Source organism: Bombus pyrosoma, linkage group LG2 (genome assembly GCF_014825855.1).
Source record: "Bombus pyrosoma isolate SC7728 linkage group LG2, ASM1482585v1, whole genome shotgun sequence".
In the NCBI taxonomy this organism is placed as follows: domain Eukaryota; kingdom Metazoa; phylum Arthropoda; class Insecta; order Hymenoptera; family Apidae; genus Bombus; species Bombus pyrosoma.
Window position 1 is genome coordinate 4,385,629 of NC_057771.1, and position 23,739 is coordinate 4,409,367.

Sequence of the window (23,739 nt, forward strand, 5' to 3'; positions counted from 1 at the left end):
AAGGAGACGTGTCCGGGCGGACAGAAGGTTGAACGTTTCAGCAGGATGTCGAATCAGCAGAGGGTTACTGAACCTCGTGAATCTGGTCGGTGACTGTGCTCAATTCTATATAACACGTTATAGTTGTTCGATGTAATGTGAGGACGTTTTATTCAGTTACGCTCGACGCGTCGAATTAATTGTGATTTCCGCTCGGCAGCAGAGAGTCGGGTCAGAGGAACGCGGCGTTCATTCGTCCGCGAAATATACACGTATACGCGAGATGCGCCGATGAAATTCTGAATTGAGCTTCGTTCCAACCGAATCTACCGAAATTCTAACTTAGATCGAGTATCAAACAGAATTGTTACCACGGGATTGTTCTCATGGTTTTATTCCAAATTCATCGTAGTTTTTTCGTTCTATCTATGCTCTAAAAGTCTCTCCCTATCGTTCGATATATATTTATCGTATCCTTTGATGGAATGAGAAACAAATGGTGTAGCATTGTGAATTATTAGGCTATTTAACCTGTTAACCGGATCCTTCTTCTACCAGAAACTTCTATAGTCAAGAATTTCGAAGACAAGAAAAACGAAACGAGAACAGAATAACGTAACTGAATAAAGAAATTACTATGCACAAATGATTGACAATACGAGTGGTGAATTCCTCGATTAACAAATTTGATTAATTGTAAGTTACGTTATATACTCGTGCGACATACTCATATGTAGCAATCATATTTGTCGAAATTTTTATTTGGATCGAACATCAAATAGAATTGTTTGGGTGGTTTTCTGTGGCCTATCTATCATCAAAAACGTCAGTGCTCTTCAATATATAAATTTATTGTATCCTCTGTTGTAAAGAAAAGCAGCCTTGTCAATTGTACAGGAATGATTGAGCCACATAATTAATCGATTAATCGTGAATTATTTTCTTCCTACGTTCCAGTGGTGTCACGCGCGATCGATCACCCTTATCAGGTTTCTTTTTGCTCTGGAACAATTGCTTCTTCCATTGGGACGTTTGCCAACCTGGAACATTGACTGTCCACGAAATTATCGATAGTTATTAAGGAACATGCAGATACAGGTGCGTGATGATGACTTCGCTAGGAAAGTCAGTAGAACAGAAGCAACAATTGAGAGTAAATATCGATTGTGACCAGGTGGTGTGATCGGCCTCGCCATTTTTTACTCTGACTCTCCAGCAGGAAAACAATTCAGCGTTGTTTGACATTTCTCTTTCCGTCTTTGATACTTCCATTTCTGTTTCGCCGATCAATTAATCCTTTTCGTTCTACTCGCCACGACATACACAGTGTCTTTCGTTTCTGCTAATAAGCAGAAATTATCAGTGAAAATGGGAGAGAAATACTAATTTGACTATAAGCATAACGATGAATTTTTTGTATTTTTTATTTTTCTTACGTTACAGTGATCGATTATAGCGATAGCGATAGATTATCGTATCGTATTCCTTCTGTTGAAATAATTTTCGTAATAAATCCAGCTTTCGCTATGAAATATTTCCATATCAATTTCGAAAGAAAACTGTTACAGTTAATCGGTGGATATAAATATCACGTAAAATATCTTTCGTATTTATATTTGTGAATCATGCTACTATTATTCATCGAAGGAACTAAAAGGACACCTTGTATATTTGACAAATTATCGATTGGTAATATCTTCCCGTAGAATATTTTAGAAGAAACGAAGGGAACTATTATACTTGAGCGTTAATTTCATACATCGTTTCCTTCAGAAAGGATCAAGTGCTCAAACTTAAACTCAAAGTAGAATTTGCTTGATTAATTTTGCAAATAGCTTTCGACGCAGGTGTAGTCTTTGAAGCTGTCGACGAATGAATTTTTTCTCGAAAGTTCCCTATCTCCTGAGGTTACGTACTGTTCCTTACATTCTCCATTCTTGAGCCGCTTATAAGTTGCAAATTTCATCTAAAATTTAACGTGCAGCGCCTTATATCATGTAATGTATGATGATGCGAATAACGAAATTAATGAGTATAAAACTGGTAAATCCAATAAAGTGCAAGCACAATATAACGTGTTGTAACTGGTATAAAAGAAAATTGCTAGAAATTTTGCAGATTTCATTGATATTAATGGCTGGAATTACGGAAATATTAGACAGTTTAGTTGAACATCAACGGATAGCTGAAATTTTATTTCAAGTCTTGCAATTAAAGAATAACAGTGTACAATTTCTCGTTAAAATATCTCACCTTTTTTTATACCGAAGATACGATAAAAATTAAATGAACTCGTAAATTATAGAATTATCACCTTATATAAAATATAGAAGGAAAGTATTGGAAATAAAAATTACACAAATTTATACATCAGTTTATATGCTTCTTACATTAAAGAAACTTAAAAAGATTTCCCGTAAAAAGATTATTTTCTTTTTGAAAAATCACTCGCTGCACGGAAAAATCATTGATTTCGACTACTCGGAAAAGAATCGCCTTTACTCTACGTTCAGCTTTCGTTTGGAGTATCAACGAAGATATTCGTTCTTCTGTCGATTATTCGAAAAATTTATAAAATCTACAAAAAAAAATCTACATTCCTCCAGTGTATAGAACTCGACTAGAACGGTTTAGCCTGACGAATCGATATCAATAGGCAAAGAAAAACGTAGTAAGTTATCAGCTGCGTCCTTGGTGACTCTACAGCGATTCAATGGCAGGTTCGCTTAAGTAATTAAGGAATTTTGTTTGCAACTTGCTCGTTGGGAAGATGCAAGGTTGCATGGAAAGTGTATCTTCAAGCCTGTTTAAACTTGGCCAACTTTAAAGTATCGTCATCTCGACCCTCGTTTCTCCAGGTTTTCTTGCAAATTCATCCGCTTTAAGTTTAACCTGGACGCATCAAAGGACACTGTTATCCTTTCATTAAAAAGCTACTGCTACGAAACTTGAACAAACAGAGAGAAAGAGGAAGAGTCATATGGAGAAAAAATTGAAACGAACGAATGTTCCTCTTCTTCTGGATCATCCTTCACTTTCGAACGTACAGTGGTTCACGAAATTATTTGGACACCTTAGACATAGAATATGTACTTTTATATATACATGCACATACAGTATATACAGGGTGTACAGTCTAATATAACATTTTTTTGGTCAATAATCTCACAAAAACAATGTTCGATATGAAAGTTAATTAATCTCTGATTTGACACTATACATTTCTGATTTGATAGGATCGTAACTGACGCCAAAACGAATTTTACGACCTACTACACTATGACTGATCTTTACTATATGTGTGTTACATAATATATACACACACACGCACTTGGAAATACCATTGGCACTGTAATGAGACATTACAGTCACGATTGTAGTCGATAAAATTTGAAATCGATGTGAAAATGGATACAGAAGTTGCAGAACATTTACACGTGTCTCGTTCGTTAAGCTAACTAAGACATTTTGCTTGCAAGTTTTCGCTGGATGCACAAAAGCATTCGAGCGAGCATTTATAGGCGAACGCTCGATCTTCGTTTCAAATACAACACGAGGCTATGTCCTTGTTTTCATCTCGGTGAGATGAATCCTTCTGCCATCGGTGTCCTTCAAAGTTTGTCACTGAGACTAATAAAAACCGAAGGCTGACGTCGCCAACTTTCCGAATCGCAATTTCACCCCTCGACCCTCGTGTTTAGCGAAACCAATCTTAATTTCTCAACTTAGCAAACGTCGGATAGATCGATGGCAATCGTTGTTTTGTAGCGGCGCGTTATCTCTTCTTTTCTTTACTTTCTTCTTTTTGGGGCGAGGGGGACGGCGAATAAACCAAATTTGACAATACTCCGTGTCGAGGTAGAAAAAAATTTTCTATTCGAAACCCAAATTTGTTAAGAATTTCTATAACTGAGGACGAAATAGTTTCATCGTATTATTATAAATACTTAAACTTGTTCATCTAGAGGCAAGAGTTCCACAAGCAAGACATTAAAAAAAGCAATTCAATAGCTTGAATTAACTGAAAGAAATTAAAGACGGAATGTTTGTATTAACAGAACACTTTCCACTAATGAGTTAATATCATCGATGAGTGTATCGAAAGTTAAGTATTCTCGAATTTTCGAATATCGAAATTGAAAGATTCCAAGATCTCAGTATAGTTTAGTCGAAATACATAGTTAACAATAATCGAAAAATTTGTCGATATTATCCAACAAAGAGAAAGTTACAACGCGATCAATTTTTATATAAAAGAAAAATTCACGCACGTCTGTATTCGGTTGTTTTTCGGACATTCTTTCATCAGCCAAATTAATCTCACGTTTAATCTCGTGAAGGAAGTCGATGAAAATTCTAGGCTTGCGATTCGATACGTCACGTTCCACGGCGCTTCGTTCCGTAAAATAACAGCGTGGCTGGTCAGAGAAAAATCGTTAGGAAAATTCTCGCTAAATCTCCCTGCTAAATGCATCGAAGAATAGGATCGCGCAAAGTTGTTTCGACTTCATAGAACCCATTGCTCTGTCTCCGCCGCGTTCAAGCTCAAGGCAGATGGAAATCCGAATGGAACTTCGACTTTCGTTTGAACAGAGTCCCTTCATTGGCGGTATTTTCTTCTCGTCCCGGGATAAAATCGTTTATTCCACGAAATCGTATCGAATGCATCCGACAGCTCTACCAACGAGAGTCCTTCTAGTCCTTAAACTCGTCAGACAGCCTAGTAGAATGATCCAGGCGAGAATTTCGATGCCGCTTTTCCCAAGAGATCTCGAACGATGCCATTAAAGGCGTCCATTTAATATTCGAAAGCCTAGCAACTCGTCGATTCTCTCGAGATATCCCTCGCGTCCTGTTTGCGTCGAAGACCAAGCAAACGATCCTCTGTCGCGATATCATGACATTTGCTTCCTGGCAAATGTCACGATACGCTATCCGCTCGGGCAAATTTCGACGATGAAACAGTAAACGCAAAACACACGGACAAACAAGGTCTGCATTTTATCGCCGCGGTGACCTTACGTTCACGTTAGTCCAGGTTGAACGTCGACTGTCGCTTGGTTGTACCTAACCTGATCGATCTCTGGCACGAAAGCGGATTGTTTCTTCGCCTCGAGACCGCGGCGAACACGCGAGGGCCGAGCGGCCGTCGTCGCAAGTGGAATTACCGTGACCTTTATCGAAGCGAACACGCGAGAAGAAGAAGAAGAAAGCGCGGGGAAGAAGACGAAGAGGGGTCCCGGAGGACCCCGACGTCTTTTATTCTTGGCAAGTGGTATTGGACACCTTCGTCAAGGTGCCGGGAAAATTGTCAGAAGTACTGGGCGATGTCCTGGAGCTAGCATGTGGAGGGGGAGGCGGAGGAGGAGGCGGCGGTGGAAGCAGCGGAGGCGGAAGTGGCAGGGGCAGCGAGGCTGGCGGGAAATCTGGCAACTCGTCGATCGGAAACGCGGCGAGCAGGTTTGGGGTTGTCACCGGTGTGGCTACCATAAGAGACAAATGGGCTCAAAGGAGTCACAGATCACCGCTATCCTCCGTGGCCAATACCGACAGCGCCGACAGCACCACTTCCACCAGCTCGGAGGTCAGTACTTTTGTTCCGAATACTTTTTTTTAGGAGCAATGGAGCAGCTTTAAATTAGAGAATAGATTTTTTTTATTGGGAATTCATTGATCGAAAAAGTTGTTGAGTGACTTTTCATATACAAAGCTGTTGTTCAAATTCTTTCACTAAGAATTTATTCGAACTCTTAACGTGTTACGCGACATTCTTTGTACATAATTCGAATTGAAATATACATTTTCAAGATACGATATACAGTGTCAGCCTCTCGTTACAGCATCGATGAAATTTCACGGTGTTACACGCGATACGTATCTGTAGAAAGTTTGCGGCAGTTATTTGAAAGAGTAGCAAACGGTAAAAAATTATTCATCGGTTATAATGAAAACAAATTGTTGCGTTTGGAGATGGCATCTCTGCCGAGCTCCCGTTTTATTATAATTTCTTTCGTTGTCCTCGCATATTCGTTGATCTCGTTAAACGTAACTTTTTCCAAAGCTACACGAGAAAGCTCTTAGCGTATAAAAAACAGTAACAATGCTGTTTGTCATTATTAATCTAACAAAAGGAGAGGGAAGAACGAAGAGAAAAGGAAGAAAATCGAGATAAGAATTTGCATCGTCCATCGTTCAGGGATTAAATATCGACACTTTTCGAATAGTTAACGATGTCGTGCTCGTATTAGGAAAAAATCAAATCAGCGTCACAGACGAAAAATAATGCGCCAAGAAGCCTTAGAAATTTCTCCAACGTTTCTTTCCGGATTTAATTTCGTTAAAAGCGTGGCAGGTAAATATTTCGTCGGACCTAACTTCGTATCTCATAAAATGCATTTTAGAAGAATATATAAATATATTACGAAACACTTATGGGTCAATGATGTCGTGCTTTATGCGAGAATTTGCTGGGATTTATGCATAATTGGGGAGAAATTAACGAGGAAACGATAGCACTGGGAAATCACATGAATGTCCCACTTAAAAAAGACATTTAATTAAAATGTATAAATATTTACGATGAAAACGAGACCTTTTCGGACAGATTTCATTTTTAATAATCAATACAAGAATACAATAGTAGGAATTTTAGTATACTGAAATTCAAGAAAATTCAATGCCGGGTGTATAATCCTATTAATTAATATAATGAAATTACGTGTTGCAGTATGTGACTCAGTGGCGGCGGAAAAAATATAACAAAATCCTTCTTTGTAATAGAGTCTTTATTACCTTGAAACATAGTATTATCCCGACATTCTCGCAAGAAAGATTAACTCAACCACTAAATTAAGGTGTTATGAATTTCTGCAACACTAAATTTATACATAATTGTCGTCAGTCCTCGAATTCTGAAATTAATTTCTGGTCTCGGCGTATCACTTGCAACGACATCAATCTGTTATACAATACATTCACCTGATCGTAAAACCAAACTGAATTGAACTAATCTTTAACTTTAATAAATCTTAATAAAACTTTAATAAATCAAGCACGCATATAAATTAATAACTTATTAATAACACCATTAGATATACTGAAAAATATAGGGGCGAGCAGAAGAAAGTGGAGAGTTGCTACTTGCGCATGTGAATAATAGTATCTTTTTTACTAAATATTTTTTATCCTGTTGGTTAAGCGTAATTTTCTAAAATTATGATGCTCTTCTACGCCACTTATACTTTAAACTTTTCTACCTACCGCGATATATTAAACATCAACTAAATAGATATATCTATTCCTGGAAGAATTCAGGTCTCGAACCGAGTGGAAGGAATTTCCATCAAAAAACGCACATGTCTGTGTTTCAATAAAATATTATTTTACAGACGCGTCGTCGTCGGATAATCGAATCGCGGAATTTATTTTCTCCTTTGAATACACCCGGGAGGTTTCGATAAATTGAAAGCTTTGAAGTCGAATGCATCTAACGGGAATAGAATTGAAACGAAAAATCGACGTACATATTTAAAAACAACGAGGCGTGCTTCGAAGTTTGTACGTGCTCCATGTTCCGCTGCTGCTTTTATCTTTTCTTCAATTTTTATCTCTCGTTCCTGCTCGTAAATGGACTTTACACATATCGGATATCATGTCGTTATTTGTTATTTAAAAGCGAAGTACGCGACGCTTTGCCGGCCGATATCGAAGAAGGAGAACGCGCAAAAATCGTCGTCAGGGAGAAAAACAAGGGGAAAGATATAAAAATATCCAATTACGTTTCCCGATAACAAGTTTCAAGATCGGATAACGGAATATAACTATACCAGTCCGGCGTTATAATTTGTCTTCCCAGGTTAGAGTAAACACGCTATTCCGGAATGGCGCTCTGTTTCTGCCACTGTATCACTTATTCCTCCGTATGAAATGCGTTTATACATCCGCCGATATTTACGGAAATTGCATTCGAAGAAAACGTATTATTAGCCAACGATGTAGCGCTTTATTTTCCGCTATCTCGTTCCCTCTTCTCTTCTATTCTCATTTCATCGACGATTAAAAAAAAAATGATATTTCAGAGTTCTTTTGAAACTGTACAATGCAATGACGTTAAGAACACAAAGATTTAAGTTACATTGAAGAAAAACAAGCTGCCGCGTTCCGAGAACTGAAATTCATTTGACGATGGATGTTTTTCATTTCTATAGATTGATCGATTTTATCCTGTTCAGTTCTGGGAACTAACAAAATTTTGCCACGTAGACATCTGGAAAAATTTACAATAGCATCGAACTTTTGAAAATCAATCTGCCCCAGCTTATTTCGCGAGCTAAAATTTCATTAAACAGTGGATTCCTTTTTAATTTTTCTTTCCGAGCATTATCCAATATTTTTAAACAATACGAAGGAGAACTAGAGACGCAATTCCTCTAAACGAGCATTCGAAAAAAGTCAAAGATATTGTTGAGCTTTTGCGAGAAATCTCGTGCGAGGTGTCTTATACGAACGATGCAATTTTCCGAAATGAAAAATTTAATTCTAAGAAAAATCGTGAGAATGTTGATGTAGACATCGTACATAGTGAGCCAGGTGAAATGCAGTACGATATTGGGAAAAACAGTGTAGAGAGAGTTGCTAAAGGTCATTCAGGTTTCAATATGACCAATAACTGGGTTAGAGAAAAATGGATCAGGGATAACATCATACCACTTCGGATTTTAAATTCTCATAGGAAAAGTACAAAACTAATGGAATTACGAAACCTGATGGTTATAGTAACAAATAAAATAGGCTGTACGTACAGTGAGGGACAAAAAGTATTCGTACACCCTTTAAAACAGAATTGCTTTTCTAAAATTAGATCGAACGAGTTCAATTCTTTGGCAAAATTAAATGAATTAGTTTACTGGATGATGCGTAGAAAAAATTCTAAAATTTTTTATTCGAGTCTGTAATGAAAATTTTAAAAGTATTACATTTTCCAGATTTATGTTAGTCGTGTGCTGAACTGAAAATTTGATTGGCTGGTGCAGAGACAAGGGGCAAACAACGAAAGATCCAAGAATCGTTAGATTTCTTATAATTATAGACTCAGATTCTTAAATATGCTGCGATTTTCATCATTTTTAACCATTTGTAGCTCGCAGCAAGGTTAAATAATTTCGATAAATTTTCAGTGTGTATATAGCTGACATAAATTTACAAAATGTGCTCTTGAAATTTTTGTCATAGACTCGAATAAAAAGAATTGTTGAAACGATCTTTCTTCTCTATTTTGTTGACGATTTCGATCAGTTGCAATTTTTCCAAAATTTTGTCTACGCGTCGTCTAATGAGCCAGTCCATCTAACTTTTTAGAAAAACTGTTTGTTTCAATTTTAAAAAAAGGGTTTTTTACAACTTTAAACTTTTATTTGTTTCAATTTCGTAGGGTGTACGGATAATTTTGTCCCCTGCTGTAAAATACAGAACTTTTACTTCCAAAAAGAAACCTTCATTTTCTGTTTGTTCGAGATTCTAAAAGATCAGCGAATTTTCAAAAATTTATTTTCCTAAATATGCCGTGTATGTAATTTCGGTAATCTGACATGACGTTCAGGATACAATGTTTTCACAAACATTGCAGCTCCCCGGCGGAAATTTCTTGTAAAATGCTCCATGGCATTCCACACTAAAAAGCAGGTGGTCGTTGTCTGAGCTGTAGACGCACTTGTTGCATCGATCTTGCTGCGGTCATTGCATTTAAACATATCGTGATTTTGACGCGATATCTGACGAGAAACACAAACGTATCGATAATCGACGGCAGTTGATCGTGTTTAAAGCATAGCTACTGTTACTTCCAATCTAGCAAAGATTACATACGATACGCTTGGTTCTATTGTATTCGGTTGCTTGTGGGTACATGACATATTTTATTCACGTTCCAATACATCTAAGAGATTTTAATACGTTTAACATATGTACATATTTGACTAAGCTAATTAAAAATACAAATACACGGAATGGTAATTATATGAAATATTTATTTATATTTCAATATCGATATAGAGAGGATTATTTTAACAATTCTGATATTGAAAAACTGTGAAAATTAAGTCGCTTAAAATGCAGATATATCAAAAAAAAAAAAATTTCATGAAATATTTATTTGCATTTTATTATAGAAAATATGATTTTAATATCAAAAATAATTGTTATGATTTAAATCAAGTAATACAAATAATAAACGTAATTCAACTGTAACACAGTATGATAAGTATAACTCCAAAAAGATAACCAATCGAAAGAGACCAAGTCGTTATTCGATAAAAGTTTATTCAATGAAATGTTGTATTAAGTAGCGATTGGTTTTTCTTCGCATAAAGATTTGAATGGGATTCTTGTTAAATTGATACCTTCCGTGTGACACATCGACGTTACTTTGAAATCAAATTCCGTCAATCGTATTCTACATAAAGGCCACCGAGATACATAAATAGTATACCTACCAGCGGAACAGTTATATATATAGAACGAATATTTATAGTCAGTTACACAGTTAGCACATAATAATAAGAATTTCTCTAGTTAGCGTCCAAAGGAATTAAATTCTCTTCCTCTGCTTCCTTTGTCCTTTTACAAATGAGTTTAAAGCGATAATGAACCTTGTTTGCAGTTGAAATTTTTTTCTCGGCACTCTTTGTACTTCATTTGAAAATTAGAAAAGTCCTAAACAACTTGAAATTAGGTCCTCGTACAGATGGACAGCAGTTTGCACGTAAGAGGCAAGCACAAACCTTCGTATTCTCGTTAGATTCGATAGAAGCATTTTTATCAGAGAAATACGACGATGCAAACTAACGCAATAAAATAAAAATTATCCATAGAATCCTCTGATCTTGCTATAATTTCATTTTCGACTTGTGTTTTTCTATTATTAAAAAATTTCTTCCCCAGGATATATGAGAGAATCGTTCTTAACACGTGAACGTAATTTCTCGCTTCAATTCCATAATAAAGCTTTCCTTAAAATATTGAAAGTTCTTCTTAAAGAAACATTGAAATTTCCTCTTTTTCCATGAAATAAGAGAGCAATTGAATCGTAGAAATTGTAAGATCGTACGAGGATTAGCATCCTTTTTAAAATAGAAAAGAAGTCTATCTACTCTGATATACTTAAATACCATTTGACCTGTTTTCTGCAGAGTTTCGAATTTCTTTTCTATTTTCCAAGTGGCAAAATCTCTCTTATCAATACGGTTGAGACTATCGGCATAGATCGCCGTTCCAGTTTCAATCAAACAGCCAATTGGTAACTGATTTCTCTGTCACAATCAACAGCTTTTCATTCGTGTATAGGATTCCCTTATTCGTTTACAGGGGAATGCGATGCATTCCATTGAAAGGATACAGATTAGAAAAAATTCACGTTAGCCTGGAATCGGCTTCGATCAATAAAATCTCGACTAGAGATCGTAAATCATATCACGATAATGAGGGAGAAGGGAAAGAGAGGAACTCTGGTTACATCGTACGATCACGATAACGAAGTCTGTAGTATGATTTATTTCTCTTCTCCTTTTCGCCTCGGCGCGAACATTTCTTCTCGCGGTCCTTGTGCAATTGACACAACGAAACGTTTACGTCGCCAAATAAAACGTAAGAAAAGTACGTCTCCAAGGAAAACTCTGCAAGTAGTTCGATTACTCGTAGTAACGCGATTTGCAGTTATCGCGAGCTGTTTATTAGTCCTCGTTCTTCGACCGAGTTATCAGCTTTCCTAGAGTTTATTCATCAATGGGAATTAACAGCTACAAAGGTATACGATTTCCTTCGTTCTCATTCTTTTTCCTTGAGAAAACACAGGGTTATAGATTGAAAATTGTAAATAATAGAAGATTGGGTTTACAGAATGTAGAATTCTCTGTGCTGCAATTCAAAGAAAAATTAAGTTGGCAAAAAATAGTACTCATTAAATAGTTGTAATCGTGGAATATTTTAGTAAAATGAAGAGCATAAATACAATGTATTTAAATTTCAAATCGAGGATCTCGATTAGTATTCTTGAATTATCACAGATTGCTACAACAATGATTAACTTTCACGCTCTTTATTAAAAATTAAACTTGAAAATCAAGTAACCTAAACCTTTAACGCAAATCGTATCGTTCATAATCTAACAATACTATTGTAATTAAGAATCGAATACAATGTATACAAAAGGATGGAGGATGAGCAATCCTGCATACAGAAGGAATTGAGGAAAGCTAGAAAAGGAAGAAACGAGATTATCTTTGTCGTATTATATTTATTTCAACGTCGTAGGATATTTAAAAGCCCATCGAACTCGATCTATTCCAAGTCCTTGCTTCAACCCATTAATTTTACATTCTCGTGGTTTGACGCAAAAGAACGTTTCTTCGATTACGTATCCTTGGACTTTTGACTTTTAATCCTCCATACAAAGATTCGATTCGTGGTTCCTCGTGATGGATCATACCGTCCCTGACCGTGATGCTGCTAATTGTGAAAACTTTCGTTTCAGAGATCCAAGGTCGCTTCGATTCAATTAACAAGGAACGTCAATTCTCTTTGTCGACAGAAACATCTTTAACGCCAGAAACATTTTTAACGACAGAAACGCTCTAAAGCTGCGGTGTCGATAACACTCGTTCGGACAAGGCCTTGTCAATTCTTATTTTCGATGTCGTTCTCGCGACGCGATTGCGATCGTTCCTACAGCCGTTTATCCCGCGACATGACGTAGCAAGACGAAAGAGAAAAACCGAGGAAATATATAAAACGGCTGGAAAATCCTAGATTTTGTCCTAAACCCGATAAATATACGTTTGATCGATCCCTTTGTGTAGTATCAATCTGGACTTTTCTCGGTTACATTTTATATCCTCTCGTTTTAACAAGTTTCGTTAAAACAAGTTTTATCTCAGTTCAAGTAATTTGAAAACATTTTATTACTATAATTCACCTGATACGAGATATCTTTTCAAGTTTCTACACTCATCGTCATCTCATTTATCGTCAAGTCACTCCACTTCGAACGAATCGAGGCCACTTTATTAACGTTCACCTGTTGTTTTACTTGACTCGAAACATTCCTTCAAGCGCAGCTGAGTATCTATCGAGTATTTCTTGAAAAGAATGATAATCGTTTGGTAATGATCCCTCTATTATTTAATAAAGTAAGAAGGTTTGGCTATACGGAAACAAATATGCTATTCCTCTACCGCACAGAGGCTTGAAAGCATCAAATACTATCGTTTTACGTAAAACAAGTGCTACGTGATCTATTGGCTTTGGTTTCACATGCAGTGAGAAAACTGAGCTATAGCGGCATGATAAGTGTGTCCGTTCTCATCTTCTCGTTTCGATGTAAACCGAGCGTCATTCTGTTAAACGTAGAGGGAAACGCAGCGAACGTTAACTGGAGTTTCCGTAAAACGACGAAACGGTCGCGCTCTAAAGAGCAATCAGCTATGGTAGTTACAGATAGTTGGTGAAAATTTCCCGGCATACAGCGTGTCTCGATTAGACGGCAGACGTTGAAGTGGACGGAGCAGTTGCAAATATAAATGGTCGCTCGAGAGCTGTTCGCTTCCCATATACATGTAAATTAGTTTTGAACGCCGGACCCGCCTCGACAAAGATTAAATCCAAGATAACGAAGCCGAAATTAGATTAATCCGATATTTTTACGGCAACGTTGAAATTGCTTTTTAATTGGCTCCTTTGCTCTGGCGGCTTCCAACCACCGGTTCCCTATTCGCCATCGATCTCCTATCTTCGTCCTCGATTACATTTAGTACTTCGTTAACGAAGCCTACGTGATTCGCGAGAAACGTGCGTCTTTCTGCGAACCGATACGAACAATCATCCCCGATCCTTGTAACCTGACCTTTATCTATGATAAAGCTTCGTTATCTTGTACATTTTAGAAATTGACTATTCCGCAGTATAATGGAAATTGGCTTGTTATATTAACATAGGAGAAAGTATGGCGAGATATCTATTTATGCTTCTGGTTTAAGTATTCATTTATTAAGTCTGGACAAAGTAGTTTTAGATAAGTTTCGTAGTTAATTTTGAATATTGTTGCGAAATTTATTGGAGATTCTAAACATTGTTATTGGTTCACGCGTTTAGGATAATCAGCTTAGTGAGGAAATGACCAAGTTCTGTCTGTATTCTTTAAGCAACATTTCCACTCACGGAAAGTTTCATCGTTACGAAAGGCTGTTCTTGCTAGAACAACACATCACACACCCTACAATCTCTATGTCTACATATACTTAGTCTCATGCTTCTGTACATACATTTTCCCTTGAAATTGCCCGAATTTCGAATTTGGGAAGACCATAGTTTGCGAGGAGCATTTTTATTAAACACATTTCTATTACAATCTTTTTTCCAAAAAAAATTGCTTATCTTTCGAATCAAAAACCTTTCGTGATGTTAATTTTACGCGATGCAACAGACAAAATCCAAAGATCATCAAACATGTAACAAAGACCTTGGATAAATTTATTATAAGAAACATGTGCACAAAATGCATTTAATAATATCACCAACACCGACATGCTCTCACACGTAATTTTCTCCCGCCTACAATTAATCGCGTATTAATTGCATTCATCAATATTAAATGACAGACAAAGGCAGACATGGATCATTGAGAAGAATACACGGATCATACACAATTTGCAGAGAAGAGGTCGTCGCGATTTACGTACGAAACAGTTGCATATGCCGGGCAAATTGGCCACTGTGCAAACAGAAAGCAACGTTTTATGTTATTTTTGAAAGCGTGTGCAAGTGTGCGCGTCATGCTTGTTGCGTGCTAATTAAGAAACGTATCAGTCACTTCTCGTTCACGATCGTTTTATCGAGTTTATTCACTCCTCTGGTAAATCTGAAATTTATTGTACGTGGCTGTACGGTCATTCGGTGTCTGATTGATATTTATAAGCTCGTAGCCCACGTGCTTGAATATCCTACGTGAAATCGAAGCTTGCAACTCGATTATAGCCACTGTATCATCTTCAAACGCGTATTCGGTTTACGGTGATAACGATCTCTTTTAAGATTGCTATTTGAGATAAATCGTATTTCGTTAGGAGTTCGTGCTAGCTATGTATGTATATATATTATAAGATAACGTAATGTTTATCACGATTTAGAATATTATGCATATAATAAATAATAATAAATAATGTTTATAAAAATTTGAACGCGCAAAGATAGTACAAAATATCCAAAGTAAAATGTTTGTTATAGAGGACGAAACGAATCCCTATAATTGCGTCTTTTGCGTTCTGATTATAAGAATATAAATTGACCTAAATTGACGTAGTCTAGTAACGAATCAAAGTTATAAAAAATTATATAAGAGAGAATATTTGACTTTATATGGAAATTGGTCTAAACGTTCGAAATACAAATCTGATTATAATGTCTTGAAGCTCAAGCGACGTAATAACAACAGGGAATTAACGGATGGAAAATGGCGAAGTTGGTTAAGACATCGCTTACCAACCGACAGAAAAGAAGATGCGATTTCCGCTGCTGAGGCCCTCATTTTTCCTCGGCCTCTACGATTGTTACGCTGCTAACGTTAACGCTGCGCAAACGAAGTCCCTCTTATGTACTTAGGTCTCCCTCGATACATCGTTATTACAAGAAAAAAAGAGCTGAAAAAGAGATCAACGGATTTGGCATGACCTGTGACCTTTTTATCGTTTATTCTCAAAAGGAAGAGGATAAATGAACGGAGTAAATGAAGTTTATTTTATTCGCAAGTAAAGCTCCAACAATAGAATATATTAGAAACTGTCGTTTGAAAAAATATTTGAAGAGCTCAGGGAGAAAATTAAACGGCGGAAGAAAGAGAATGACTGAAAAGATTTTTAATGCGAGAAGGTATCGTCTCGTGAATATTTCCAAATATCGAAGCATAATATAGATCCTCACGGAGGCATGGAAATTTTTAACAGAATTGTAGACGTACGGTATCCAATTTATCTGGAAACACGTGAATATCTCGACAACGTTATTTCCTCTACTTATCTTATTCCCGAGGAAAAATACAATATTTTGAGGAAACGTACTCGTACAATTTTTCCACCGAGCCCTCCATTCTAATCTAAACAAGATCTTAATTTCAACTTTCGTACGTTTCTCTTTATTATTTGACCAATTCTATTGTGTTTCCAACCATTTCCGTAATTCGAACGATTTTATTTTCAGCACAGTTCGTTGAATACGCAAACTAAATATCAATTTCTTTGCAAGGTGCATGTGCAACCTGGATAATTGTTTTGGTTTTTAGATGTTATAAAGCGCATGTATCGTCGCGATCCTCGATTGTCTGAGGAAATGGGCTTCTAGGGATCGGAAGGGAATAGATTGAAGGAAAATGCACAGCAGAGATAAACGAAACCGCGAGCAGCAACGAAACGAGTTTCAACGATCGGTGTACGTAATGGGCCTGATAGTGCCAGTGGTTCGTACGAACGAATCGCGATAGTGAAACTTGATTTGAATTTTTCATGTTGCTCCGAGAGAGCTGACGCTGAAAATCAGGGGTAATTGGATTGACGGAATTTTTGGCCTGGCACGAAATGAATATTAAAGTAGATAGTTGCTGAATAATATTGGTGGAACGACGACCTGACTTTGTAGCCGTACTTTTTTGACAAATTGAATAAATATTTGATACAGATTGAACTGTACCTTAACAGATTTCTATGTATTCTGCTCTGTATAGTCTCTATATATATTATCATTCGATACTTGGGGTCGCTACATTCTATAAAAAATTAATAAAAGTACGATACATTCAAAAAAATAAAAAATCCTAAACGTAAGCGAGTGGCTGTTGGTATATATTGAGATATAAATATACAAATAGGAAAAGTAAGGAAAAGCAATTAACCTCGTTGTAATTATAGATGAGATACATATTTCACGACGCAATGTTCTTCGCGCACGGTTTCGGGCGAATTACCTCGTGACAAAATCTCATTTGTGCGATATTTTGCGACGAGATATCTTTTTTCATTTACTTTTCCATATTTGCAACTGAATATCGTTGCTAAAAAAAAATTATTGTACTCGTATATAGCGTATATTGTATTTTTCATAAACGTCATTTAAATAGAATAAGATCGTAAACTCATTGTTACGCCCCGAGGCTCACTATAGGCCATGTTCCTAACCGTTTCCCTTGGTACTACAGTGTCGCAGACAGATCGTCTTACATGGCTGGCAAAATATACACAATATAGCGATAAGCGCATAGTTTTCGTCGAGCAGCGAGTTCTAAAAAACATCGATTCGCCTTCGGTCCGTTATTCTACCTACACAAAAAAGATGGCATACGTGACCATAGGCGCGAACGGTTGCGAAACCCGAGCATGGTGGGGATCGTCTCCAAGAGAAGACAAAGGAAAAAATCGAAGGGCAATCAGTATCATACGAGGATTCAAACCGAACACATCGAGAGGTTCAGAGAAATAAAATTAAGGTCGCTTAGTCAATTCAATTATAATTTTAAATATTGTTAAAAATAGAAGCTTATATTAACCGTGTTAATACAGTGTTACAGTCATTTGAATTACCTCTGTTATCCTAATCGAAACAGGGGAACGACTGGTTCGCGGCGTCGACTATCAGAATCGTAGCGAGAATTTACGCCTCTCGCTGACGCGTTTCCTCGCGATCGCGTCTCTTCGCGAACGGTCGTAACACTCATATTGACCCACTTATGAAGTTTCAATTTCAAAGTCAATCGATAGGTTGTTGCTAGTTCTATTAAATATTCTGCCTCGCTGATGACAACACGCTTCGACAAATTAGATAATAGTGCATCTTATAAACTTTATAAGATCATGGTAAATGTCAATTCGCTAGGATTTAATTTATGCGGAAACCTTCAAGGCGACAGAAAATTTCCAGTTTATGTGAACGCGATTTTCTTCTTCTGTTTGTTGAACAGATACCGCGATCTTTAACCGAGGATTTGGATAGATCGAAGTGAAGTTTAGATCGTGATAAACAGCACTGCAAGTTACCAAGTGGTCACCACGAAAGTAACAGCCGCGGTCGATGAAGCTCCACTTTACCGATCGAGCGACAACTAATAGTTTCTAATGTTTCGAATTTGGAATTTAGTCTTGAAAACAAATTCGATATACGCGAGAAAGATGGCAGAAAATTTGGAAAATTGAAATTTCAATAATATGCCGGTCACTTTATCCTTCGACGTAACAGAGCACATAGAAAACTACATAAACGTGCACAAAAGGGATAATTAAAGAAAAACGTAGTATTCTACGCGTTATACTTGCTTTACTTCAAACGAAAATCAACAGACTTTTTCTCTTACAAACGCTTTATGCTTTAATTAATAGAGAATCCGTTTTAAAGCCATAAAGAATTGTCTACAATTTCAAAGATAGCTGAAATCCTTCGAACTCTCCACGTGTAGATCAACTCTCTTTTTTTTACCATTTCTCGGTACTTCTGTCGTGATGGAAAGAAACTTTGTTTCGCGCAAAGCAAGTGTTGGAACAGCTAATACCCAGTTAATGAAATAGATGGACGGAAAATCGATTATCAAGGTTCGATCGAAAGTCGTTGAGAGTTGTCTTCGCCGATCCGGGTAAAGCGCGCCCTCCGGGCTCCAACTTAAGAACGACAGGCAATGATTGTCACGCGCGATTAATTAAAGACCGGCAAGCAGCCTCCTAGCCGGCGATGCACTCGGTATTCGTGCCGCGGATCGATGCTTTCCACTCGGTGAGAAACGGAAGAGCGGTTAATTGGCATTGAAGTAGCTGACAGAAACACGATCGTCCACGGTACGTTTATGATCGAGCTGTGAGCCCTGACGTACATTCGTGCCCAACTTTCTGCTTTTATTCTTTCCTTCTTCCCGTTTCCATTCCCTTTCCCTCCCCTCTTGCGCTTTCTCTTTTCCCTTTTACTTGATCTTTTTTTACCCTGTTTTTTCTTCACTCGTTTTCTATCGATATTTTCGAACGATACTCTTGTTAAATAACGATCTATCATAACATTCGTAATTTTTCTGAACGTCATATTGATAGTGGAAATGTATCGCTTGTATTCCTCAGTGCACCGATCTTTGCCTCTGCCAAATTTTCTTCCGACGTAGCAAATTTCTTCTCCTCTCCTCTTCTGCGTCATTCCAAATTTTCAAATTTCAAAAGTCCAGTTCTCATATTTTTTTTTGTTAGTTTCTTCTATTCTTGCCGTTTATATTTAAGTTTAATCAATTTAAGAAGGATTGTTAATAATAGAAAATTATTAAAAAAAAAAGAAAATACAAAATTAGATAACGCAACTTGCCTTGCGCTCATACGACTCAAGAACGAGATTGTTCTCTAACAAAGTATTTCCTCGTTTCCTAAGAAATAATAATCTACAGCCTCCGAACAGATCCATCACAACCAACACATTTTCTGCGCCATCCTTAATTTCCCACTTCATCGCGTAGCTTACGTCATCAAACACAACGAAAACGCAGTTTCCGCGAGCGAACGACCGATATTCTAAACCTAACAGCTGTAACAACTCTGTTACGCACCATTAGCTCGCAATTTTGAGCTTCCTCCTTGAAACAAAGCAACGGAACTGGCGTCCCTGCTAATGGAATTCCGGACATTAGGAAATTGCAAACACGGTAACGACATCGTGTCGTCTAAAGCGAATTCCGAAATTTTCTTCTCCACAATTTCTTTCATACTTTCAACGTTTTACATTAAAACGTTCGTGTAATTTTATGTATCGAGCAAAATTGCCAACCCTGGATTAATAATTTCGATCGATCGGATTGCATCGATAACTGGCACATATTAAAACGTCAGGATAGTCAGAAGGAAATACGAGCGGAACGTCTTAAGAGGCAGAACCACATTACTTTGCTGCTGGATAAATATGGCTAGCTAGATCGAGCGATTACGATGTATCGTATTTGCTTGGTAAGTAGAACAGGATCGCGAGAAATACACGATAAACTTGTTACAAAGTACTCGATCGTGTAGCGTAAGCGGTTCCCCCGTGTTCATCTCACTCTGATCCTGATCGATCGATATTATTTGAGAAAAGATGAATATTCGTTCTAAAAATAATGTGCGATGTTGCTATGGTGTAAATTAGAAATGCGAAAGATACGTTGGAAATTATAAAAATCATCTTTTTTACCGAATACTATATAAATATATAGACTATAAGTTGAAAAATAATCAGATTTTCATTGTTGCAACGAGAAGATCCTCGAAGAAGGATTTTGAAGGATTTTAAAAGTTATTAATTCTTTTTCGACTTTAAATACCTTTCAAATATCTTCGATGGAATAACTTTTGTGTAACTACGAATGCAACTTACCTTTGTGCGATTATGAATTTTAACAATGATGGAAAAAACGTTATAATTATTATGAAAAATAAGACAAAAGGAAATTCGAATTCTCCTCGCTTCGAGTAATAAGGCAACAAAGCGTGAAATAAATTTTTATACTCACGATCAGGAGATGAAACATAACTTTTCCGATGCTCAAACGAGTCCAGAATTTATATTCATCGAACGTTCGATCCATTTAAATTCGCACAATATAGAACAAACGCAGTCAGGACTGTTTAAAAATTCAGAAAAAGAACAGACATAATCCGCTTTGAAGCTCCATGGATCAAGGATTCTCTAGATTCTTGATAAATAATGCCAATGATAAGTTGTCATCGGTACGATGAAATAGCCATCGTTTTCGTAAATTTTTGTTCGAAAGCAAAGAGAACAATTTAGTCGAAGACAAAAGGCTAGACCTAACGGTGAAACAGTAAAGCATCGAAACCGGTTATTGTATACTGGCTTTTGATGTGGATTGCATGATCTCGATAGGTCAGAGCCTGCAGAAGAGGCAGATGGTCTTTTGTGTCAGTGTTTGCGTTAGTGTTTGTGATAGAGTAATGATAGGATGATTGCTATTCTTGAGAAGTAGATTCTATCTTTTCCATCATTTGGGTTTCACTCGTATAATACGTAACTTGAATATAAAATCTGCATATGTATATGTATCTTCGTTTCCAACAAATACAATTTAAATATAAAGCTACTTCCTTATTATTGCAAACCTTTCGAACATTATTCCAAACCATCGTTAAGATCTCTATTACTAGATTCCTATTTTCCTATAGATTCCTATATTCCTATAGATTCCTAGATTCTTAATTTATACGAATTCATTACGAACTCCATGCTTCACTTTTAGGGCAAAATTGATAACACCTGGACCTTCATAGGTAATCCTCGCATTTTGTCTGAATTGTTTCTCTATGGTCATTCGTTTTCCATATCGATTATACGAATAAGCTGTCGCCTTTCAAGCAGCCCCGTCTTTTATGCAGAAACCGCTTTTGAGAGTGGCGCGCGAGGTGATAAGCAATCACTCTGACGTCACGAGTAGAGAGGAGGGAGAAAGAGGGTGAGAACGTTAGCTCTATCATTCGATGCCTTTATCGTGCATCATTGTTGGAACCACTTGAAGGCGCGATGGTAAAGTGCATTTGCGTTTTTGTTATCGTCCTCTCTCGATGATATCTCGTATACTTTGAAACGAGGGGAAAAACTTCGCTTACGTTTACCAGCTGAACAGAAAATAGAGTTCGAGCGAAGGGGGCGGGTAATTGATACAGAATCGATCGAGAAACAACAGACTGGAGAACGTATTATTGTGGCAGGGAATGGAACCGGTGTTTACCTACCAGCAGACGCGTCATTGCTCCTCCAGTTACTCGTTAACAGGTGAAACGTCTTGCTGGCCCCTCGAGTCGTCTATTTGATGCTGTAATGAACAACAACTAATCTTCAAGTGACAGAGAATCTATGCGATAAAAGCGAAAGATTTGCGAAACGATAATATTCCTACGTTTAACGAGTATAGTAACATTTTTATGATATTTACATACAAGTAGACTGTCGATTCTGATGCATTTATAAAAAATGTAAAAGTACAAAGATACATATATATATATATATATATATATATATATATATATATATATATATATATATATATATATAGAATAAACGTAATATAAAATATCCAAAGTAGAATATCTGTTGTAATATTTAATAAATGAAACAAGTTACTATTTGGATTCCATTCTTTTTTTTATTAGATTCGTAAAAATATGAAATAGAATAAAATTCTAGGTTTGTCCATTGGTTATTAAATTCCATATCAGAAATGAACTATAGAAGTTTCAATAATAAGATGAAAACGATACTGATAGAATTGTTGAAACTGAAAATGCATAGTGAGAGAAAGACCTTGCATAACGAGACAGGCACAACCCTGACACATTTGAAATAATAGGTTTCCTCATGGTTTCCACGTCGATCGTTCAATTTTCTATACCCATAGGAATATAGACTTTTCTCTCCCTTTTCTCGAAAACTTTTTTATGCATTACCATGGACGAGCATGACATGATAGGTATTCCTCATTGACGTCAATCGCGACACCTGCGATTCTCCTGATTCATTTTATTATCCAATCAAATCATATATCAACTTGTAGGATATAAAATCTGTCGACAAGGTTCATCTGCGAGGGTCTTCGTTTTCTCGGGAGGAGGATACTGAAAAATGGAAGTTCCGCTCTCCTACATATGCATCGAACGTGTTTGAAGTGTGAAATATGTATGTAAGTGAAGAGTGAAATATGTATGTAAGTGACGAGTGAAATATGTATTTTGTAACGAAGTTGACGGAGAATATTGTTCGTTTAAAAATCGAGATGTCGATGATTGAAAAATAGTTGTTTAAAAAATGCGTATTTTAAATTGTGCTATTAACCAAACGTCGCGATGCAATAGTCGAAAAATAGAAATAAAATAACGTACATGTTGTTTCTAAGCCACTAAAGACGCATTAGATTCTTGGAACTCCTTTCCAAAATTACAATATTATTATTATATTATAATGCATCGGACCATAATATAGTGTAGCGGCACATTATTTTAAAAATTTCCTATTAATTTGAAAATACCATATTTATATGTTAATAATTGGTTACCAAATAAATTACAAATTTAACCGTTCTATATTTTTTACGTAAGCGACTTACGTTTAGCCTCAATAAATATAATATCCGAGACAGCAACTACCACCCACGTAAATCCACCGCAAGACTCTCACATTTTCTCTCTTGGAGTTAAATCTCGATCCCAATAACTCCGGACAATTAATTCCATTTCTGTCGAGCAACGACGAACTCTCTGGGCACTTGAACTAGACCCTGTGGAAACGCGTCCTTAGTTTCGAGTGACCTTAACCGACAGATTGCTCGATTAGTACATCACTTCTAAATCTTCATAATCAGATTATTAGGCAGACGCGTTACACTTTGAATTAGATACTGGGTTGGCTAAATTAAGCTTACGACTGATTTTCTACACGCAAGGTCACGATAACGAAGCGCGATATCGGAAGACGATATGTGAGTGTTTATGGGGGGGTTCCTTGCTAACACCCACGAAAAACGACGATTTGGGTGCCGTGTTTATGAGAATTGTTACGAAATTCTCACGAATCGTGATTTTTTAAACATGTACACGTGTACGTATTGTATGTTATAGGTATTAATTATTTATACAATTATACAAATAAAGAAATTGGAGAGTATTTTAGGATGAGGTGATTGACGTGTAGGCTTGTTTGATAAAAGAACGAGTGAATGAATTT

At 36.7% G+C, this 23,739-nt stretch overlaps 1 protein-coding gene across 1 annotated transcript in view; it reads left to right on the forward strand.

Annotated features, from left to right (window-relative positions):
• The window catches only part of LOC122577775, a 58,519-nt gene extending 43,830 nt beyond the window's left edge, over positions 1-14,689 (forward strand). The window contains exon 3 of the mRNA XM_043749337.1: positions 14,628-14,689. Coding sequence (XP_043605272.1) covers positions 14,628-14,651 — 24 coding nt within the window. The 3' untranslated portion in view covers positions 14,652-14,689. The remainder of the gene's footprint in view (positions 1-14,627) is intronic.
• Positions 14,690-23,739: the final 9,050 nt, after the last annotated feature.